The sequence below is a fragment of the Cnephaeus nilssonii genome (genome assembly GCF_951640355.1).
Source record: "Cnephaeus nilssonii genome assembly, chromosome: X".
NCBI classification, from domain to species: Eukaryota; Metazoa; Chordata; class Mammalia; order Chiroptera; family Vespertilionidae; genus Cnephaeus; species Cnephaeus nilssonii.
In genome coordinates, this window is record NC_137071.1 from 91,934,562 (window position 1) to 91,956,498 (window position 21,937).

At 38.6% G+C, this 21,937-nt stretch overlaps 1 protein-coding gene across 4 annotated transcripts in view; it reads right to left on the reverse strand.

The window, feature by feature from the left end:
• Nucleotides 1–21,937, reverse strand: part of AFF2 (ALF transcription elongation factor 2) — a gene marked incomplete at both ends in the record, with an annotated part of 731,149 nt that overhangs the window by 139,298 nt on the left and 569,914 nt on the right. For all 4 annotated transcript variants that reach the window (XM_079765477.1, XM_079765476.1, XM_079765475.1 and 1 more), the window contains one exon: nucleotides 11,098–11,194. In XM_079765477.1, coding sequence (XP_079621603.1) covers nucleotides 11,098–11,194 — 97 coding nt within the window. The remainder of the gene's footprint in view (nucleotides 1–11,097; nucleotides 11,195–21,937) is intronic.

The following is a 21,937-nucleotide window of genomic DNA, read 5'->3' on the forward strand; positions in this document are numbered from 1 at the left end:
TATACACATATAGACTCATATATGTATACATATATGATTCAAGGTTAAATATGGAATCTGAATCCACTTCCATTAGGAAGAAACAAAATTTATTAGCAAGTTTTAAATGTTTATATCTAATATTCCAAAGATTCCTATGAGATAATTCTGAGAAATACATTGTTATCCCATGCATTTTGGGAGTGTCTGCTGCTTTTATCTGCCCATACACTTGAATTTTGAATAATTAACATTGGATTGGTAGCTAATCTCAAAGGTAAACACCTCTTCTGTTAATTATAGTGCTTATACTTATGCCCTTTGATTTTGCTAAATAAATACAAAAAATAATATAGCTGTTTAATAATAAGACAGATTGTTTTACATTAAAGACAAGGCCCTGGTTGTTTTTAGCCTGCCTGGTATCTTTTTCAGCAGGTGGCAGATATTTGGGGGACAGAGTAAAACATTCCTTGGGCCCTAAACCAAATCCCTAGTAAAATTTTCAAAGCCAGAACATAAATTTCAAAATCTCACATTTTCAGTTTGGCAAAGTGCTTTATTACACAGCTTTCACTAAAGATGTTCATGTTGCTCCACTATATGCTAGAACCCTGATTAAACTTGAGACTTAGAAACTTCCAATAAATGTATGTACATATGTTACGTTGCCTGAGGTTTTTTAGCTGATAATGACTCCAAGACAGAACCTCCAGGCTTCAGCCATGGATTTGGACCCAAATTGGGGTGATGAAGAGTCCTAAGGAAAATAATATGCTTCTACCAAACAAGTAGGGTGATTAGAGTGGAGAGAGGACCAATGATGTCTAGCTACTTTCTTGAACCCAGGGGCAGTGACAAAGGGAAATATGGCGATGCCTTTTCCTTCCAGTACTTTGATTCAAATTAGTTTAGTGATCCCCAGGTTCCCAGGGGTGGCTGCTATTCTCCCTGTGATCCTCTGTACAGAGCCATATGTGTTCCACGTGTTCTTTGTGGGGAAAAAAGGTTGTGGTCATTCCTGTCCTACCTGAGAGCTATCTGTTCTCAAGTAACAGATTATATCCATTTCAGTTTCTGTTTGTTCTTGGTGGAAACAGCACACCCTCACCAGTATCTAAATTAATATCATTTTGAGAAAAGTGTTAAGCAAATCAAAATAACAAAATTCTCATAGATGGATCATTCACAAAATGTAGTGAGCATTAGCTAGTATCTGGTCATCCTATCTAATAAAAGGGTCATATGCAAATTAACCATCATTCCATCACAAAGATGATGGTGCCCAGTCCTCATAGCCCCGCAGGAGTCCCCCAGTCCCTGAGGGGGGGGTGGCCACTGAGAGCTGGCAGAATGAATGGCCTGGCAGAATGCTTGCTTAGTCACCACGGCAACGAGGCAAGCGTTCCATGCCAGGCCGCGGATGGGCCTCTGGGCCATGGAGAGCCTCTGGGCAGTGGGCATGGAGCAGCCAGGCCTCACAGAGAGCTACTGGCACATGGATTCATGCACAGGGCTACTAGTCAGTCATAAAGAGCACAATATGTACAACATTGTGCTTCTCTACATCTCTGTGTGCTCAAAGCATAGTTTTAGTTTACAATATAAAGGCAATCTATGGAATCACAAATCAAAATATTTGGTACTAAAAGTAGAATACCTAGTTATAATGAAAAAAATCAGTATGCATGTTTCTAAACAGACACAGACTTGCCTGGAGCATTTTAAAAATCACATTGTATGATCCCTAAGAAGTTTCGTATCCATCTAGTCTCTATGCTAATACAGCCAAATAGGGAACACAATCTTGTGAATATGAAGGCCAATGCTATTCTATTAACCTTATATGTTATCCTACTTACTTTCCTGTCCTCAATGAATAAATTAAAATATCCACTCATTCTCTAATTGTTAGATAGAGTATGACAATGTAATTATTTTATTCAGCTACATTCTGCAGCTTTCACAGCCAAACTGGATCATTTTGGGGGACATTTCAATGAAAAGCAATGACAGATAAACTGTTTACATTAAAAGACTCTATCAAAGTTATTTTGCACTTGGTTTCATCCTAATCCATCTGCTGTTTCTATAGCTCTGACAGGCTGTGTATGCCATATTAACATGACTGAAGAGGCCTTCCCCAGCCTTTCTGCTGTTAACAAAGTAAATGGAAATTCAGGGAAACCTTGGGGAGGTACTAACTTGTTGAGCATAAGGAGGGAGAACTGTGGCTAAAAACTAGGAACAATTACAACAGGGAAGGGTATCTGTTGTCACAACAAATGCATTCACTACAGCATGTCAACTTCAAAAAATCCAGTTGATAGCAGGAGTAAAAATTATTGCATATTTTTCACTGGCAAACTTTAAACATAAAAGTGGGCTTGAATTTAAATTGGCTTCTATGTTTTCAAAGTACAACATGCATCACAGGTATAAGGAACACATCCCAAAGCTGCCAGAATATTCTGATTTTCTAGTACCATGGAATTTATCTCATTTGAAATTATCAAATAACAGCCTATCCTGTAAGCTTGCCCAACAGTAACCATAAAAACAAACAAACACACAAAAATAAATGAACTATAAAACCAAAATCAAGAAACTGATTTAAAAGCCAGCTGTTTGTTTGAGGTAATTAGTAATCATTAGACAAATAAAATTAAGAAGTGTAGGGGAAGAGCTAAAAATACACGTTTTTTTCTGTGAATGTTAACATCTTTGAGGTGCAGCTCTGCTACTAGCATCTAGTTTAAATGTTCACATATACCCAGTAAAATGCTTTCAATTTTAATTAAATGCACTTTTCTAGGGGTATCAGGACAATCCTGAGGCAGAAAAGAGAGCAGCTTGGTTTCAATAAAACTGCATACATTGGAGCTACCTACAACAATGTATTCAGACACAACCCATTAGAATAACTTTGTGCTCAAAGCAAATTGTTTAGTTGTTTTTAAAGCACCAACATATCACTCCAAGCTTTATCTAGAATCTTAGCTGAACCTGGTCACTAACTGAACATTTCCAGCCATAGTGTCCATTTTCCAAATTTCTAACTGCACTAATTAAGTAATCTAAGATGCTGGCCTAATTCAAATTAATAATAAGACAGGATAAATATTAAAATGGCCTTAAGGCAGTTTCTAACAATGCATATTTTTATTATCTTTATACTTCTAAAATCTTTTGCTTCTAATGCCAATCAGATTATCCTACCTAATAAAATGGTAATATGCAAATTACCATCACTCCACTACACCCACAATTGGGCCGTTGGGAGGCTCGGGGCGGGACTTGGGGTGGCCAATTGGGCTGGCGGGGGGGTGGGGATTCACGAGTCTCCGCCCCCCGTTCCTCCCGCCGGCCCCAATGGCAGGTGCTGCGGAAGGACCCATAGGGCCAGCAGAAGGAGCCCGTGGCGGAACTCGGGGTGGCTAATGTGGCTGCCGGCACCAGTTTTCTGCCAGCACCAGTTTTCCTCTGGCCAACCACAAATTGGAGTGCCTCCCGCCAGTGCGATCAGCCACCCTGAGTTCCTCCACCACCAGGCTGATCGCACTGGCGGGAGGAGCTCCGATCACTCTTGCAGTCAGAGGAAACAGAGCTGGAGGAACTCGATCACTCTTGCAGTCAGAGGAAATGGAGCTGGAGGAACTCGGGGTGGCTGATCGCTCTGGAGGCCAGAGGAAACAGCGCTGGAGGAACTCAGGGTGGCTGATCGCTCTGGCGGGAGGTGCTCCGATCAGCGGGTGGCCAGAGGAAAACTGGTGCTGGCAGAAAACTGGTGCCAGCAGCCAGGTGAAGGAAGGACTTTTGCACGAAACTTTGTGCAACGGGCTTCTAGTTAAGTCATAAGAGAGCCATGCCAAGATATAACCTGCCCTCAGAACCTAGGCATCATAGGCTATCCTGCCACCAGATTATAATAATAGACTACATGCTTTGAACTGTGTAAATCAAGCATCATGATACTATTCAATGGAATATTAAGCAGATGTTTACCAGGTTCTATGAATATGTACTTGAATGAGCTCTGAAGTGTGGTCAACATACATTCTAGAAGCCTTTGGAATAGGTCAAATTGTGGATAGCTTAAAATTTTAAAGACAGCAATTTTAATAAACCTGTCAATACGATTTCTTTGTTAAAAAAAAAAAAACATTTGAGACTGATTAGGCTGCTTATATTGAAAGAGAAGCATTCGGTCTGTATCTTTAGATCTTTTATTGAACTGTAAGCACAACATCAATAACTGCATCTCAGCTGTAAGTGAAAATTGATTCCAGGTTTAACCCCTCATTTTCATGGGTTCTTTTAATCCTGAGAAACATAAGGAGAAAATTTTGACCAAAAGAAAAACTGAAAAAAAGGAAAGAAAGCTGAAGTTTCAGGGCTATGGAGTTAATATGTGCAGAGAACTTACACCTATGAACTCCCAAGAACTGTGTCTTACTGGATTATGCCATTGTCCCTCAAAAACCCAGTGACTCATCACAGCATCATTGCTAGCCCTAAATAACTTGCTTAAAAGGGCAATTCAATAAGTGTTATATAGGGATGAAGGCGAGGGTTGGGTTTTTATATATTATGCCAAGATTAGCATCTGAAAAGTAAAAAGTCAGTCAGCTGGCTAATTGACATCACATAGCTCTCACATCCCAACCATATTATTTTATTTTTAAAACAAGAGGCCCAGTGCATGAAAATTCATGCACTGGAGGGGGCGGTCCCTCAGCCTGGCATGCCCCCTCTCACAGTCCAGGAGCCCTCAGGGTCAGGAGGCAACCTGGTGATCAGGGGAAGGAGATGCCCCATCACACCTCTGCTGCTGCCACTGCCAGCAGTGCAAGCCTCAGCCGGCCCTGGTTACCTGAGCCTCAGGTGGTCCTGGGCAGCTGGGCAGCTGGGCAGCCACCATCTGAGGCTTGCCTGCACCTAGGGCTGGCCCTGGGAGGCTGGGCAGCTGCCATCTGAATCTTGCCTGCACCTCAGGACAGCTATGGGGCTCAGGGTACTGGGGTACTCTGGAGGCAGGTGCATGGCAAAGCCTGTCACCTCGGCAGGGCTGAGGGGACTGGACACCGCCATCTTGTGGCTGTGGGAGCTGCCATCTTTGAGGGCATGGCAGTCAATTAGTATATTCCCTCCTTATTGGCTGTGGGTGCCACCATCTTTACGACAGCATGAGGGTCAATTAGCATATTCCCTCTTTATTAGATAGGATATATTTTTTATGGATTTAAGAGAGGATGGGAGAGAGAGATAAAAACATCAGTGATGAGAATCATTGATCAGCTGCCTCCTGCACACCCCCTACTGGGGATGGAGCTCACAACCAGGACACATGCTTGACTGAATCAAACCGTGACTTACAGGTTCATAGGTCAACACTCAACTGCTGAGACACATCAACTGGGCCCAACCATATTACTGATATCCAACTTTCAAAGAATGTATTGTAACACATATGTTTATGCAGACACTAAGTACAAAACACTGCACCCAATTCAAATATTGTTCTGGAACATTCCACAGTCCAATGTCATCTTCAAATGACTATTTCCCATTTAGGGGGAGCTCCTGAGAGAAAACCAAGGTGAATACAGCCTTCCTCCAGAGTAGAGTGAGAGCTCAGAAAGCAAAAATAAAAACAATAATAAAAATTCATGACTCAACACACCACTCACATCAGTCGTTAGAAGAAAAACTATTTTTTTCAAAAGACATGTAAAATAAATAAATAAATAAATGTAATTTCCCCGGAGGACTTGGTGCAGTGTCATTGGAAATTTGGCCTTTCTTCCTGGGATGTCTGGTTTAAAACTTGTCAGGTCTCAGAGGGGAGGAAAGGTTGTTCACATTTAGTGGATGCCTTTGAAGGGCCATTAGGACATTCAATCCAGTTCCTAGCAGATTCCTATGGACATCAAATCCAAACTGAAGTTAATATCTTAAGGGTCCATAAGGATGAATAACCAGCATTTGTGTAGTGCTTATGGCTTTAAAAGCATTTTCTTATACACAATCTTCATTTGATTCTTACAATACTCCGATGAATTGGACACAACTGGTTTATCATAGTTTATTGGTGAGAAATCCAAGACTTAGAGATATTAGGTGAATTGCACAAAGTCATGCAGCTAGTGTATGATAGAGTTGGATTTATGCCCAGGCTTCTCTATTCCAAAAATCATGTTCTTAATGACTACACTTATGAATCCTCATGGCCAGGTACACATACTAGAAGCTAATAAATGTTAGGACAAGACAGAATCTTTTCATTCAAGTTTGCCACATACTGGCTGTTTTCCAGGTAGTTAATTAAGCAGTTCTCTTTAATATCCCGTTTCTTACAAGAAAAGGGAAGGTAATTGATATAGAATCTCAAAGAATAGGAGACATTTTACATTGTTATTAGTAGTACGATGCTGCTGCTCCTGCTGGTCATCATCATCATATAAAAAAGTGGTGAACATTTACTATATGCTAACCATACTTTCAAATGATTTTGCATATTTTCATTCACGTAATCATTGAATCATCACTATAACCCAATGAAGTAGCTGCTATTTTTATCTCCATTTTCTAGACACTTTGGTCTTTAGTTCAAGTTCACCAGAAAGTGGCAGAGCCAGGATTATAATCCATTCGGTTATACACTGAATCTCTTGCTTTCTATCCTATACTGTGCCAGCACTGACACACCAACTTAGAAGACAACATAGATATATCTGTTTCCCAAATAGTCTCAACTGAGAAAGCAAAATGCAATAGGGAATGTAGAGAGAACACACAAACTTTTAACGAATAATTTCAGGGGGGAAAAAGTGATAGTACCCTGAAATTATTCGTTAAAAGTTTGTGTGTTCTCTCTACATTCCCCATTCCATTTTGCTTTCTCAGTTGAGACTATTTGGGAAGCATGCTCCACTTTCCCATTTGAATAAATAATACTTAGCATTTAAACACATCCTAATTATTCTATTGGTGTTTGTTTGTGTTTAGCATGGCTAATACTGCTGTGGAGGGTGCCAATGGGGGCAGGGAGAGGGGAGGTTGTTCTGATTATGAAATACTTGGGACTAAATGTCAAATTAGAAATTAACATGTCTTGATCCTGTATTTAATTTTCATACATGCATTTGAAATCCACTCTTTTTGAATTTGTTATGTTGCCAGCCATAGCATAGGGTCTCAGAAGCTTTTTGGAAAAGAGTGGTGTGTACTCACTAACTAAACCTGAACTATTTGGGTCTCCTTAGGTGAGTCCAGGTGCAATGATTATGGGTGAGATAAGTTGAGGATATCTCTAGAAAGCTAATAGCTTTTATATTGGAGTATGGCTGTATGAATGTAGCTACCAGGTTCTGGGAAATTTTCTAAGTATAATGTCAGCTCCAACCAATGGCGTGATTTAATGCACCAATGCATTTGTTTGTATGCTTTTCTCCCAATCATCCTGCCACAAATAGAATGATTCTATAATGCTTTAGCTTAGACAAGAGGCCCAAACTTACTTTTAAGGTTTTCTGCAAGGTTCAAATGAATCAGAGAACCTTGACTTAATGCCCGGCTCAGAGAAAGGGCAACTCCATGAAGTGGGAGCTCTTAGCACTACTGCTGATGTTGGAGAGGTATGAAGGTCCCAATTATAAGATAAGATAAATTAACTATAATGTCTATATGGTACTATATTACTTTGCCTGAAAAGAAAAAGATTTTTGCAGTCCCTCAATAAGTTAAACATAGAATTACTATATGATTCAACAATTTCAATTTTAGGTGAAAGAACTGAAAAAAAAAAGAAAGATAAAATTCAAAAGAACTGAAACATGTATTCCAATGAAACTGAGATACAAATCCTCAAATAGCTAAAAGGTGGGAACAACCAAAATGTTCAAGTGATGAATGGATAAATAAAAGGTAGTAGATCCATAAAACAGAATATTATTTAGCCACAAAAAGGAATGCAGTATTGATACATGTTGCAACATGGATGAACCTAGAAAACATTATAATAAGTAAAAGAAGCCAGTTATAAAAGGTCACATATTTTATGACTTCATTTATATGAAATAAGCAAATCCATACTGACAGGATATAGATTAGTAGTTTCCAGGGGCTGAGAGAATATGGAAATTGGGAGTAACTGCTTAAGGTATGTGGGATTTCCTTTTGGAGTGATGAACATATTCTGGAACTGGTGATGGATGCACAGCCCTGTGAAAGTTTTAAATGTCACTGAATTGTATATTTTAAAATGGTGAGCTTTATGTTATGTGAATTTTATACAACAGAAAAATTACTACACACAGGTTCTCTCTTGGTCTTTAGCCTTCCAGCCTTTTAACTAGTCCCCAAACTCTATAAGAAGGTTTCATTTGCAAATATCTGTAACCTTGTGCCCACTTCTTGCTTCCTGGACCCAGTTAAGGGGAATAAATTGTCATCTTGCCTTACTTTAGATATTCCAGTTCAACCCTCTATCCCCTTCATATAATAACCTTTGTTGAGGAAGGCATGACTGATCTAGGGCAGCATGCCATAAAAATCTTCTAACTCATCAACTGGGAATATCCAAGAGTGGCAGCACTTTCACAAAGTCACCCCATACATGCTAAAAACCCAGATGATCCAGGCCAACAGACTGTATGCCATTTCTCCAGATAAATACAAAAAACGACAACTTGAGAAACTAAGATGCAGATTGCATATATGAAATGATATAGAGAGGAAGTCCATGTGCAAAATATACCTTTACATTGTTTAAACATTTCTATTAAAAGGTAGTGTTGCATCTGTCAGAATAAATTATTTTAGATTATTTTGTTTTATTTAGCAATACAGTGCTCTTGTCATTGGCATATTAAACACAAAAAGCAGGAATGGCAGACATTGGAATTTAAACGTGCATTTTACAGTTGCTTTTAAGTCCATGACTCAAGTAGGAGAGGGACTGCTTGTATTCTGTATATTAAATGTACTGTAAGCCCCTGGGAGACAATTGTGTTTGTTCTTGATAAAGCACCAAAGTTGCAAAGATTCAGTTTTTACATACTGTCCAAAATGTAAAGCATTTTCCCTTTCTTGAGCACACCTACACCCTTCTTCTCTCTCAGCCATGCATCTCCTAAATTATAAGGGTCCCCAGGAAACTTGCAACCAAGGTATCAATGGGAAGTGGAAGCTCATCCAGGGCTAACACATTGAGCCTATCTCCAAGGACCCTTTTCTCTGACTTTTCAGTGAGCCAAAGCAGCCCAACCTAGGTTCTCTCTTGTTGCTTCTTCTATGTTATGCATTTCCTTATGTCACTGTCCCCAGCTTTATTTTTTAATTGATTTTTAGAGGGAAAGGTAGAGGTAGAGAGAGAGAGAGAGAGACATTGGTGAGAGTGAAACATAGATTTCTTGCCTCCTCCATGCCCCCTACTAGTGATCGAGCCCACAACCTGGGCATGTGTTTTGAAAGGGAATCGAACTAGGAACCCTTTGGTGCACAGGACAATGTCCAAGCAACTGAGCCACACCGGCCAGGCTGCCCAGCTTTAATAAATGTACTCTCAAAAAAAAATGTAAGCAGCCAAAACTGGTTTGGCTCAGTGGATAGAGCGTCGGCCTGCGGACTGAAAGGTCCCGGGTTCGGTTCCGGTCGGGGGCGTGTACCTTGGTTGCGGGCACATCCCCAGTAGGGGGTGTGCAGGAGGCAGCTGATCGATGATTCTCTCTCATCGATGTTCCTGACTCTCTATCCCTCTCTCTTCCTCTCTGTAAAAAATCAATAAAATATACTTTAAAAAATGTAAGCAGAAAGTGAAAGAGAGGAAAGTATTGGCCACGTAACATTGAAGATGTGTTCAATTTTAAAATTATGCAGAGTAGTAGGAGTTATGGTGTGACAAACAATTGTAGATGAGAATGGACTAGGTGAGACCTGAGAATTTTTCCTAAGCTTTTCTTTGCAGTTTCATCACAAAATATTTAGTGATATGGAATTCCATATTTGCTAACTATCTTGAAATACCAGTGTATGAGCATTCTTTAAGACAGTCTGGTTTTAGTTTTATAACTTAGCAGACTTCACTGTAGAAAGAACTTGGTTAGGTATTGGCTTTTAAAAAACAAAGGTAGTGCTGGTTTGTGCAGCCCAGTTGATTGAGCATCAATCCATGTACTAAGATATTGCTGGTTTGATTCCCAGACAGGGCACATACCCAGATTTTAGGCTCCATACCCAGTATGGGGAGTGCAGGAGGCAGCTGGTAGATGTTTCACTTTCACATTGATGTTTCTCTTTCTCTCCCTTCCTCTCTCTCTAAAAATCAATAAACTATTTTTTAAAGGTAGTCTTTCTGTGTTCCTAATGTGAGGTTACAAGCACAGCCAGAAGGACCCCACACGCAATACAGTTCTCTGCCACAGAGAAAACACACAAGCATTCATGGATACCACACACTACTTTGCCATTCTCATGATTTATAAAAGATACAGTACTTGGCCTTTTTAAATCAAGAATCCAGTTTCATTGGAAATGCTGAAAACACATATTTTTGCCATCTAGTTTAATAGTAAGTACTGTAAATATTTGTAACACAGAATGGAAGTTGCAGGGCATCAGCAAACTTTTGCCAAATGTCTTTTGCCTGAAGGTTCATGAAAGCTGCAAGATTCTGAGTACTGATTCTCAGCTGTGTTCTGAAGTAGCACACCTGGGAAAGGTGAATGGAGTAATCACTGTTTTATTTTAATTAATTAATGAGCACAGGCTCTAAACCTCACACTGAAGTTACTAAAGTTATAGCTCACTCAAGACAATACTTAGCCCAAGAAAGGGAAAGATGATCTCAATTGCTTACTAACAATGAATATTGTGTATGCCAAAGAGGAAACAGAGGGAAAAGATGAAAGCAGTTTTCAAGAGCTCAGCATCTCTTTAATTTTAATGGAAGTGTAAGCTGATCCAACCTGTTCCAGAATACTATGCTTATCTTTGCTTCTTTCCTTCTCACCAAAGACTAGAGATGAAGCAGGGCATACGCTTGTAGATGACAAAACCATTCCAGTTCCTTTTGCCCCCACCCCTTAGGTCCCAAACCAAGCCCTAAGCTGTTCCTACCTGGTAGAGCTCAGTGGCAGTGCACTGAGTAGTCAAGGTCTTCACAGGCTCAAGGTCATCTTCGTCACTGCTAAGCTTCAGGTCATCCTCAAGCATCCTACAAAATAAGCAGAGTGGTGTTCATGTGTCTTTTAGAAAGTGCCTTTTATAAACCATCTTCAGATTCATGTTGCAATGAGGATAAAATATTGGAGCTACAATCTGACAGCTGCAATTCTGTCAAAGGTGCAGAGGGAACCAAGATTCTTTTAGCTAATTAGATATTTGAGCTCATATATTTATATCATACTCTGCACACATTGTTCCTCTCTACCTTCTCCTAAATCAAGAAGAAAAAAGGGACTATTTCAGCATCTCCAGAGATGACTGAAGTCTATATATTTTTACTACTGAAAGTGTAATAAATGCACGGATTAATCAATGTGGAGGTGGGATGTAGCATTGGATCTAGAAAAAGATGGTCCAAATCTCCCATGAAAGAATAGGGGCATGATAATAGCCCCTAGCTACAGAGGCTGTTGTCAAAGCCTGCTGGGACTCTCTAGATGACAGAGGAAAAATGCCCAGTGAACTTCCACTACTCTTCTATGCCCTCTGCACTGTGTCAGTTCAGTGGTCACAAAATAGCTGGGTGAGAAATGGCTAGTCATTAACTTTTGATATATGACTGATCTCTTCCTGTAAGATTTGATCCAACAGAAGTAAGGTCATGATATGGATAAGAAGTTTTTCTATCCTAAGGAAAGGTACCTGAAAAATATGAATGGACTAAATTTTGGTGATGAAATAGCACCTTCAAAATTGTTGATCAAGCACACAGAGCCTTTTTTTTCTACAGGAATATTAATTCCAGTGTACCTCACTGTCTCAAAATTTGACCTACAGAAGGAAAAGTGCTTATTATCATAAATTCCAGTTAAGTTAATCAACCTTCAAAGAGCATTTGATGTTAATATTTTTATTTCATAAATATAATCTTAGACCTTTTCCCCAGGCTTCAAGTGGAGGCTCCTTTTTGCTGGTCATAAAGGACTTTATTCTCTCTCTCTCTCTCTCTCTCTCTCTCTCTCTCTCTCTCTCTCTCTTTCTGAATATAAGTAGTCAATGACTATGTGTTAATTTATACCTAAGTGTTTATCAAAATCAATGATAAATGATTCCTATCATTTAGAGAATCCATTTCTGTATCAGGGAAGATGCTAATTATTTAACCAGGAGCATGCTACTGGAATCTATGAAGGAAGTGCTATTATTAGCCATATTTTCTAAATGCAAACACCAAGACTTAGAGAGGTTAAACAACTTGTTCATGATCACACAGCTAGGAAATCATGGAGGTAAACATAGAACCCATACCATCTTCACCTGTAACTTGAGAGTATATAATGTTTTCCCAGAGGATATAACTTACAAAAGATGTTGTATTAAATAAGTAAAATTAACAGCAATATAAAAAACTCACAAAACAAAAGAAGACATATTGATATATTTGGATTCAACTGCTGTCTAATAATAAATTCTGCTATAAGTAAGTCATTTATTATTTCTGAACCTCATCTAGCCTTCTCATCTGTTAAATAGGATAATAATTAAACTTTTGCATGTGAAATTCTTTATGAAAACATAGGTTTTCATAAAACATTATAACCTAATACAGGTTACAATTGTTATTTTGGACATCATTAATACTATTAACAAGTAATCACAAGTAAAGTCTTCATGAGATTTTGTTCTTCTCATTTTAATTCACCAAGCAATGTAAAGCCATGGTGACTAGGGAACTGTCTCATGGAGTCTCAAAGCTGGATCCAGAAATGGGTTAATGGTCTTCAGGCTACTCTCCTTCAGGTAGAACTAGCTTATCCAGAACCTGAGTGCAAAGAGCTGAACTCAGCTCTTATTTTACTCTCCAATCAACCCTATATGATTTTAACATAGAAATTAAAGGTCCTCAACTATATATTTCTGAAAATAGGAAGCCAATCTACATAGCAATTTATATTAAACACCCTGGGGCAACAAGCTTGGTATAAATTTGGTTGTTAATAAAGGACAGTTTCATGCATGTATTCAAGTCCCAGTAAACTCAAGTCAAAGAAGTAACTAGGAAGGCAAACTATCATTAGTTATCTCTAGAGGTGTTAGATGTTCATTTCATTCCATTTCTTCCCTGACTAATTAAGTTTTATTATTTAATATACATGTATTTATTTGCATTCCCATCCATGGCTAATGGTGAACATTAGGGAAAGTGTAAAATTATGAAATATTTTGAATTTAATTATTATAGCACGACCATTCAAACTCATTTCAATCAAGGAAGTCTCAGCAGAAAAATAGTAATCTCTTCCATGAGGTTATAATTCCATAGACAAATTAATCGCAAGCTAGATATCCTAAAATGTGAAGAACAAAAACATGCTCATATAAATGTAGGCCTGTGTGCATAATCTTAAAATACAACAACAGCAATTCTTTCTCCACTTTGCAATTAGATGAAAACAGAACAAAGCAGATGTCCTGAGTGAGTTAGGATGTTTGTTCAGGATCTAGTAGTTCATAATACCAGTCTTTGTGTGAAAACTCTATGTTTTTATATTTACTATGACTTATAATTTCTATAGTATTAAGAAGTAATATAGTCCAGAAAACTGTGTCTTAAAAAACCAAGTCCTTGTTCTGAATAGATGATCCCATAAAAGCCTAAATAACAAAATTAGGGGCCAATGAGGTAAAATGAACAAAAATAAAATTGTAGAGATATTGGAGAAGGGAGAGTTGTGCCAGGGTCTTGTCTGTCCCTAAATCTCTTGGCCTCAAGCTGAACCTGTTGGCCTCAGAGGACACTATGAGGTGACAGGCCCCATGTGATTTTTAACCAAAAATCTTAGCAATTCACAGAGTGGAAATGCTTAGATGATTTTGATGAGGAAAAATAGAGGGCTTAAAAGATTAGTACAAAAGTTCCTATGGAAATGATGCCTTTAGTTGAGGCAATATGGGTTTAAGAGTAAAGGATCAAGAGCTAGATACACCTGAGTTTGAATAGAGGACTTTCTAATGTGTATGCTCTTTTGAACTAGATAATAAAACTCTTTGAATATTAATTTTCTCACATGTTAAAATGGACACTAGTAGCTACTTTAAATACTTTTTCAAAGGATTATAAAAAGAAAGTTTATATAAATTGCCTAAGAGTAAATATAGGTAGGTATTGTTTTCACCTTGGTTATTATTGCTATTGTTGTTATTATTATTACCTGAGAAATGGTGCTATAGAGCTTGGAACAATTATTTTTAAAAAGCTCTGGTGGTGACCCCAAAATTAGCAGGGGTATCAACTAGAAAACATCATTGGAAGCCCTTGACCAGATGAAGAGAGGTTCTGAGATCTGGTCTAAACCCATCATGGCTAATTTGGATTTCCTGAGACCCACTCAGAGTACTTAAGATACCCTGGAGATTTGAAAGCTTATTGCAAAAGAAAACACCCAGACAATTCCAAGTGAGACTTAAAAAAAGGGGGGGGATGCCAACCCTAGCTGGTTTTGCTCAGTGGATAGAGCATTGTCCTGCAGACTAAAGGGTCCTGGGTTCAATTCTGGCCAAGGGCACATGCCCAGGTTGTGGGCTCAATCCCCAGTAGGGTACTTGTAGGAGGGAGCCGATCAATGATTCTCTCTCATCATTAATGTTTCTATCTCTCTCTCTCTCTCTCTTTCCCTTTCTCTCTGAAATAAATTAAAATTAAAAAAGAATGCCCTGGTGTCCTACTACTTATAAATGTGGAACTACCTGCAGATCCAGAGAAATAGGCCAAGGGTGGCTCCCATTGGAAGTTGTGCTTACCTTGAGCACCTTGACTTTAGGTCAGGCACTCTTAGGAGGCAGTTCCAATACATAGTTGGTTCTAATCATTGTATATAAGGTTGATCTTTGGAAGCAGTTAGTTGATCCAGAACCCTTACTCAGAAGCAACATTCAAAACCATGAGTGTGTAGGTTATAAGTCTACACAGTTCCTATTTGTTAATTACAAAATGATGCCCTTCCAGGCAGATACGTCATCAGTTGTACTACTTGATACTAGCTGGATTGCAGCTTCTTCTAAGTATCTATGGAAATAGCTGCAATATGATACTCAGATGGGCCCTAAATCTTACAGTTGGAAGTGCCTATATTACCTATTTCACCTTGTCACCCAATGGAGATAGCTACAACATCCACACAATATGGCCATAAACCATTGTCTGATGGATAGCAGGCAAAACCTTTCTATTCTGTAGCTTTAACTGTTAAAAAGTTCTGCCAATTAGGAATTTTCCTATTCTTTTTTTGTAGCTTCCATCTGGTAACCTAAGCCTTGTTCTCTATAGTCTACACTGGGAGAATGGACTTGGAATGTTGTTGGAGATAGAATCAGTCTTACTATCTCCATTGTGCAGGGTATGGGGAGGCTGTTTCACTCAGGTGTTAGGCTCTGAATAAAAATTAGGAACCATATTTTCTGTCTCAATTATTCTGGGGTCTTCAGAGGACTAGTTTTAATTACCACTGTCTTCATAAGTATCCATAACTGATGACAATCAGAGTAAGTTTTTATGGCTCCAAATGAATAACACACCTGAGCTGCGCTGATCATTTCAGCCTGTGGGATAGCTCAAGGCTTGTGTCTTCTCATCAGGCAGTGTTTTACAGTAGGCCCTCTTCTAGAATAATGACTTAGCTCTACTGAATCCTTAAAGAGCACTTCCTGTTCATAAAGTAGGCTGGGAGGAATGAAACATGACTGGCTTAGAATTACTCAGGTAATTATATATTTTCCTACCTAATGCTTTGTATTCTCTGCAGCACTGAATCATTTGTTTATAGTAAGCAGGCAATGAGGAAGAGGTGGTGATATTTTTCAAAGCATTCATTGTGTTTCCCTGAGGTAAAGGTGTTCGAGCTTTTTTTTTTTTTTTCCCCCCTCAGGAGAAGCTGCATTTAATTTTCTCAAGTTTTTAAGTTAAAAGTCTGATTCCATGACCACCCCCCTGTGGCAGGGACAAATGATATGAAGATCTAGACTATATTCTATTGTAATAAATCTCCGAGATTTATCAGGCGGGGCCCTCTAGCTCAGTGCCACCCAGTAGGCGCACAGCCTGAGTCTCAACTGGATTGTGTACCCTGCCATGGTAATGCAGACCAAAGAAAGAGGGTCTTCTGTAGCTGATGGACTTCTAGGGGTTTCAGAAAATGGACTTCTCTTAAGTTTACTCTGGTTCATTAGCAAGAGACCTAGGAATTACTGAGCCAGCAGATGCCTGACAGAGCACGGGTTCTGCCATGAGACTCTCCATTATCAGACTGGGCGGTGCCATTTCAGACAAAGAAACAGAACCATAGAGCCCTACTGCTGCTTGGACACTCTACACTTGTCTCCCATTGCCCTTCGAGTCAGATTCAGGAGCATATTATTTTTAAACCAAGAACTAGGTCACCATTAGGTTGAGGATAAAACAAATCCCGCCTACAAGCAGCCTGCCTATTTTATCTTAGTAAAGCCACAGAGGTTCAAGACTGGAGGATCAAGAGATTAAAAAATCTTTCAATTTAGCACCATCTACTGGAAAATAGTAGAAAGACTTCTTCAGAGATAAATGCATAAGCAAAGGAAGACAGCAAATACCATGAAGAACCACAGTAATGAGGATGACCAGAAAGAGAATGAAAAATTCCCAGAAAGCAAGCTGGAACACATGGAAATATGTGCTATAATTGACAGAGATTTCAAGATTGAAGTTCTGAAAATATTCAATGAGATGTGAGAAAATAACAACAGGCAATTCACTGCACTTACAAAATAAATCAATGAACAAAAGTACTTTAGCAAAAAGATTGGAACTTTATAAAAGAAACAATCAGAGCTCCTGGAAAAAAGCAAGCAATTAAGGAGATTAAGAGTGAATGAAGTACTGAGCATGGAAAACAGAATCAACCAGATGGAGGAAAGAATCACTGACATAGAATATAGGAATTAAGAAATGATATAGAGGGAAGAAGAGAGAAAACTGAGCATAAAGAAAAATTAAAGAGCTCTATGAGATCTACCTTACTCAATCAGAAAAAGCAATTATTAGAATTATAGGCATTGCAAAGGAGGAAGAGAAGGAGCATGGAATAAAGTCTATTAAAACAAATAGTGGATGAAAGCTTCCCTTATCTATGGAAAGAAGTAGATCCTTGAATCCAAGAAGCAAGCAGAACACTATTACCTCAATCCAAAGAGGGTCTCTCCAAAGCACTTGATATTGAAGCTGTCAAAAGTTAATGACAAAGAAAAAATCTCAAAGCAGCCAGGGAAAAGAAGAAAGTGACCTACAAAGGAAAACCCATCAGCATTTCATCCAACTTCTCAGCAGAAACTCTACCAGCCAGAAGAGAGTGGAACCAAATATTCAAACGTCTGAAACAGAAAAATTACCAGCCACAAATAACATATTTAGAAATTTTATCCTTTAAATATGAAGGAGAAATAAAGACATTCCCAGACATACAGAAGATGTGGGCTTTTATTACCAGAAAACCTCCACTGTAGGAAATACTTAAGGGCAGGTGTCCTCAAACTACGGCCCACGGGCCACATGCGGGTGTTTTTACCATTTTGGTTTTTTTACTTCAAAATAAAATATGTGCAGTGTGCATAAGAATTTGTTCATAGTGTTTTTTTTAAACTATAGTTTGGCCCTCCAACGGTCCAAGGGACAGTGAACTGGCCCCCTGTTTAAAAAGTTTGAGGACCCCTGCTCAAGGGAGTTCATACTACCTGAAACACAAAACATAAGGTCATAACACTACGAGTAAGATCATCAAAAACATTACAGCACAAACAGGGATAATTTGTGACAACAAAACTATAAAAGGGGATGAGGAGAGATCTGAGCTGGCAAAGGAAGATGAAGATTAGATGCATTCAAAAGAAAACAAAAACTATACTATATATGCAACTTTATTTTTTATAAACCTAATGGTAACCACTCACAAAGATTCAAAACCAGGACATATAGCTTTAAAAAAAGAAGAAACAGAGGACAGATGTATGGAATATCACCAATCAAAAAGAATAGACAGAAACATAAAGGAAAATAATCAATGGCAGCACAGAGCTACCAGAAAACAAAAGATAAAATGGCTATAGGAAATCCTTATATATCAATTATTACCATAAATGTAAATGGTCTGAATTCACCAATAAAGAGGCACAGAGTAGCAGAGTGGACCAAAAAACAAAACCCAAACAAATGCTACCTACAAGAAACACATCTAAGCTGCAAAGAAAAAAGTAGATTCAAAGTAAAAGGGTGGAAAATGATTCTTCAAGCAAATAACATCCACAGGAAAGCAAGTGTAGCCATACTTATATATGACAAAATAGATTTCAAGATAACAATAGACAAAGGTGGACACTTCTATATCAAGAAAACATAACACTTCTTAATATATATGCACCCAGCCAAAGGAGCACTGAAATATATAAAACAACTATTCACAGAACTAAAGGGAGAAACAGATCAAAACACAATCATAGTTTGGGACCTTAATATTCCATTGACAACTCTAGATAGACCAACCAAACAGAAAATACAGAAATATTGGCTTTAAATAAAACAGTAGAGCAAATGGACATAATTGGCATTTACAGAACCTTTCATCCCAGATCATCAGATTATAGATTCTTCTCCAGTGCGAGTGGAACATTCTCAAGGATAGACCATATGTTGGGTCACAAAACTAGCAACAAATTCAAGAAGACTGAAATTATATCAAGCATATTCTCTTACCACAACACCTTAAAACTAGAAATCAACTGCAAAAAGGAAGTAAAGAATCCCACAAATATGTGGAGATTAAACAACATATTACTAAAAAATGACTGGGTCACAGGTGAAATAAAAGATGAGATCAAAAGATATATAGAAACAAATGAGAGTGACTGTCATACAACATTTCAAAACCTTTGGGATGCAGCAAAAGCAGTAATAAGAGTGAAATTTATATCAGTACAGGACTATCTCAAGAAACAAGAGAAATACCAAGTAAATAATATAACATCACATCTTAAAGCACTAGAAAAAGAAAAACAAAAGCAACCACAAGTCAACAACACAAAGGTAGGCAACCAGATGAGAGATGATATTTGCAAACAGTAACTTGGACAAAGATTTAATTTCCAAAATATACGAAGAACTTGTAAAACTCAACACCAAACAACCCAATCAAAAAGTGGGCATAGGATTTGAAAATACACCTCTCTCAAGAAGACTTACAATCAGCCAATCTATAATAATAAAAGCTTAATATGTTAATTAGACCAGACGACCTTCCAGATGAAGCCGGGGCTGCAAGGGAAGCCCAGGTCCTGGGTGCTAGAGGGAAGCTGGTGCCAGCAGCCAGGGGAAGGAAGGCCTACTCTTGCATTAATTTTGTGCATTGGGCCTTTAGTAGATATATGAAAAGATGCTCAACCTCACTGGCAATTAGGGAAATGTAAATCAAAACTACAATGAGATACCACCTTACAGCTATTAGAGTGGATATTATCAATAAGACAAACAATAATAAGTGTTGAAGATATTGTGGAAAAAAGGGAAGCTTCATTCACTGCTGGTGGCAATGTAGGCTATTACAATCACTATGAAAAGCAGTCTGGCAATTCCTCAAAAAATTAAGCAATCCCTCTCCTGGGTATATACCCAAAATCTCTCCTAGGTATATACCCAAAAAACTAAAAATCATTTATTTGCAAAGATATGTGCATCCCTATGTTCATTGCAGCATTATTCATGGTAGCCAAGACACAAAAGTGTCCCATGATAGAGGACTGGATAAAGAAGATGTGGTACATACACACAATGGAATACTACTCAGCCATAAAAAGGATGAAGCAGCGCCATTAACAACATGGATGGACCTTGAGAACATTTTGCTAAGTGAAATAAGTCAGTCAGAAAAAGCTAAGAACCATATGATTTCACTCATATGTGGGATATAAAACTGAAATTCATGAACACAAACAGCAATGTGGTGGTTGCCAGAGGGAAGGGGGTGGGAGGAGAAGGGGGGGTCCTAATATAAGGTGGCAGGGGAAGATTTTTTGACTTTCGGTGGTGGTCACATGGTGCAATATACAGATCTTGTAACATTGAAACCCACACCTGAAAACTATATATTCATGTTGACCAGTGTCACCCCCATCAACTTAATAAATAAATATTTTAAAAAACAACAATAGTGCAGTACTTAAGAGCACAGGCTTTGGAATTGAACCCCAAGTTTAAAATGTACTAAGTGTGGAGTCCAGTAAATTACTTAACTTAATATAGCTTTAGTTTTCTAATCTTAAAATGGAACCAATAATAGCACCTATTTTAGAAGGTTGGTTTGAGGATTAAATGAGATTTTGTATGTAAAATCATTGGAAAGCACTCAATAATAATCTTACTGTCTTTATTATTATTTGCCATGACTGTGCTTGACCCTGGGGAAGCAACTATGAATATGACATGGTCTCTTCCCCTAATAAGATTTCACTTTAGCAAGGACAAAGACTTCATAAAGAAAAAATTGCAATCCAATCATGTAAATTCAATGTTTGAAGCATGTAAGCAAGGACTTAAAAATAAATATATAAGTTTGCTTGAGGACTCTGGTGACAGCTACCCAGAAGTAGTACAGTTTGAGCAATGCCTTGAAGGAAGAATGAACTACCAGAGGCAAAAGAAAGAAAACTTTGGGGAGAACAAACAGAGGTAACAAGACTTGAGGTTTCAGGATGGGTGGGACACTTGGTCTGACTGGAGTATACTGACCTGTGGGCAGTAGTTAAAAATGATGAGCTTAAGGAGATATGTTGGGGTGAGACTGGGCCATGCCTTTTTCTAAAGAACAATGGGAGGGGAAACAACCAAAGTTTTTAAGCAAGGGAGGGAAATAAAGAGTCAGAAGCATAGATCTCTGGGAGCAAAGAACATAGATTAACTGGAAGGAGGAGGTAGTAAGAAAACTGGTTAAACCACCATTTTAGTAATTCAGGTAGCAGAGGGTAGTGGCCTGGGCCAGGGCATAAGACAGTGAGGATGGGGAATAAAAGGAATCAGATTCTAGAGTTACGCCAGGATTAGAATAAACTGAATGGAGGCATTGATGATCCTGACATCCAAGGTCTTCTTAGCCACTCTGATGGCACTGAATTTATAGCATTAATTCTGCCACACTCCAAGCATGCACACACTCCCTCACACTAGGCTGGCCCCTATATTGATGAATGTCTCTTCATTCTCCCAAGGCTCAGAGACCTATCCTAGGAACTTTGCTACCCAGCAGGAGTTTCTCTAGTGCTCAACCTTTTTCTCCAGAGACAGAAATGGTTAGCTACAGTACCAAATGGTGAGGAAAGGCAGGTTTCTTGCCCTGAAGTCTTCCCTCTGTGTTTGTCCCTTTTAGCCTTCTTTCAGCTTCTTAGAGCAACCACAAATGATTAGAGAGAAGAAACCACCATGGTTACCTCCAAAGTACCTCCTGATCACAGAGATTACTTCATTACTTATCTTTCTATATCAGCTCCTAATTGTTAAAGGATTAAGTCAGGGGTGGGAAACATGGCTGTACACACAAGGCCTGGGAAATTATTTGGTCTGGCCCTGCCAAGGCATTAGGTATGAGTTAATTAAATGTTTGACCAAATAGAGCAGGCTAATTTTTAAGTTGGTAATTTTTATGGCCCTCGAATGATATTATAAATATCCAAATGGCCCTTGGGAGAAAAATGGTTCCCCACCCCTGGGCTAAGTAAATAA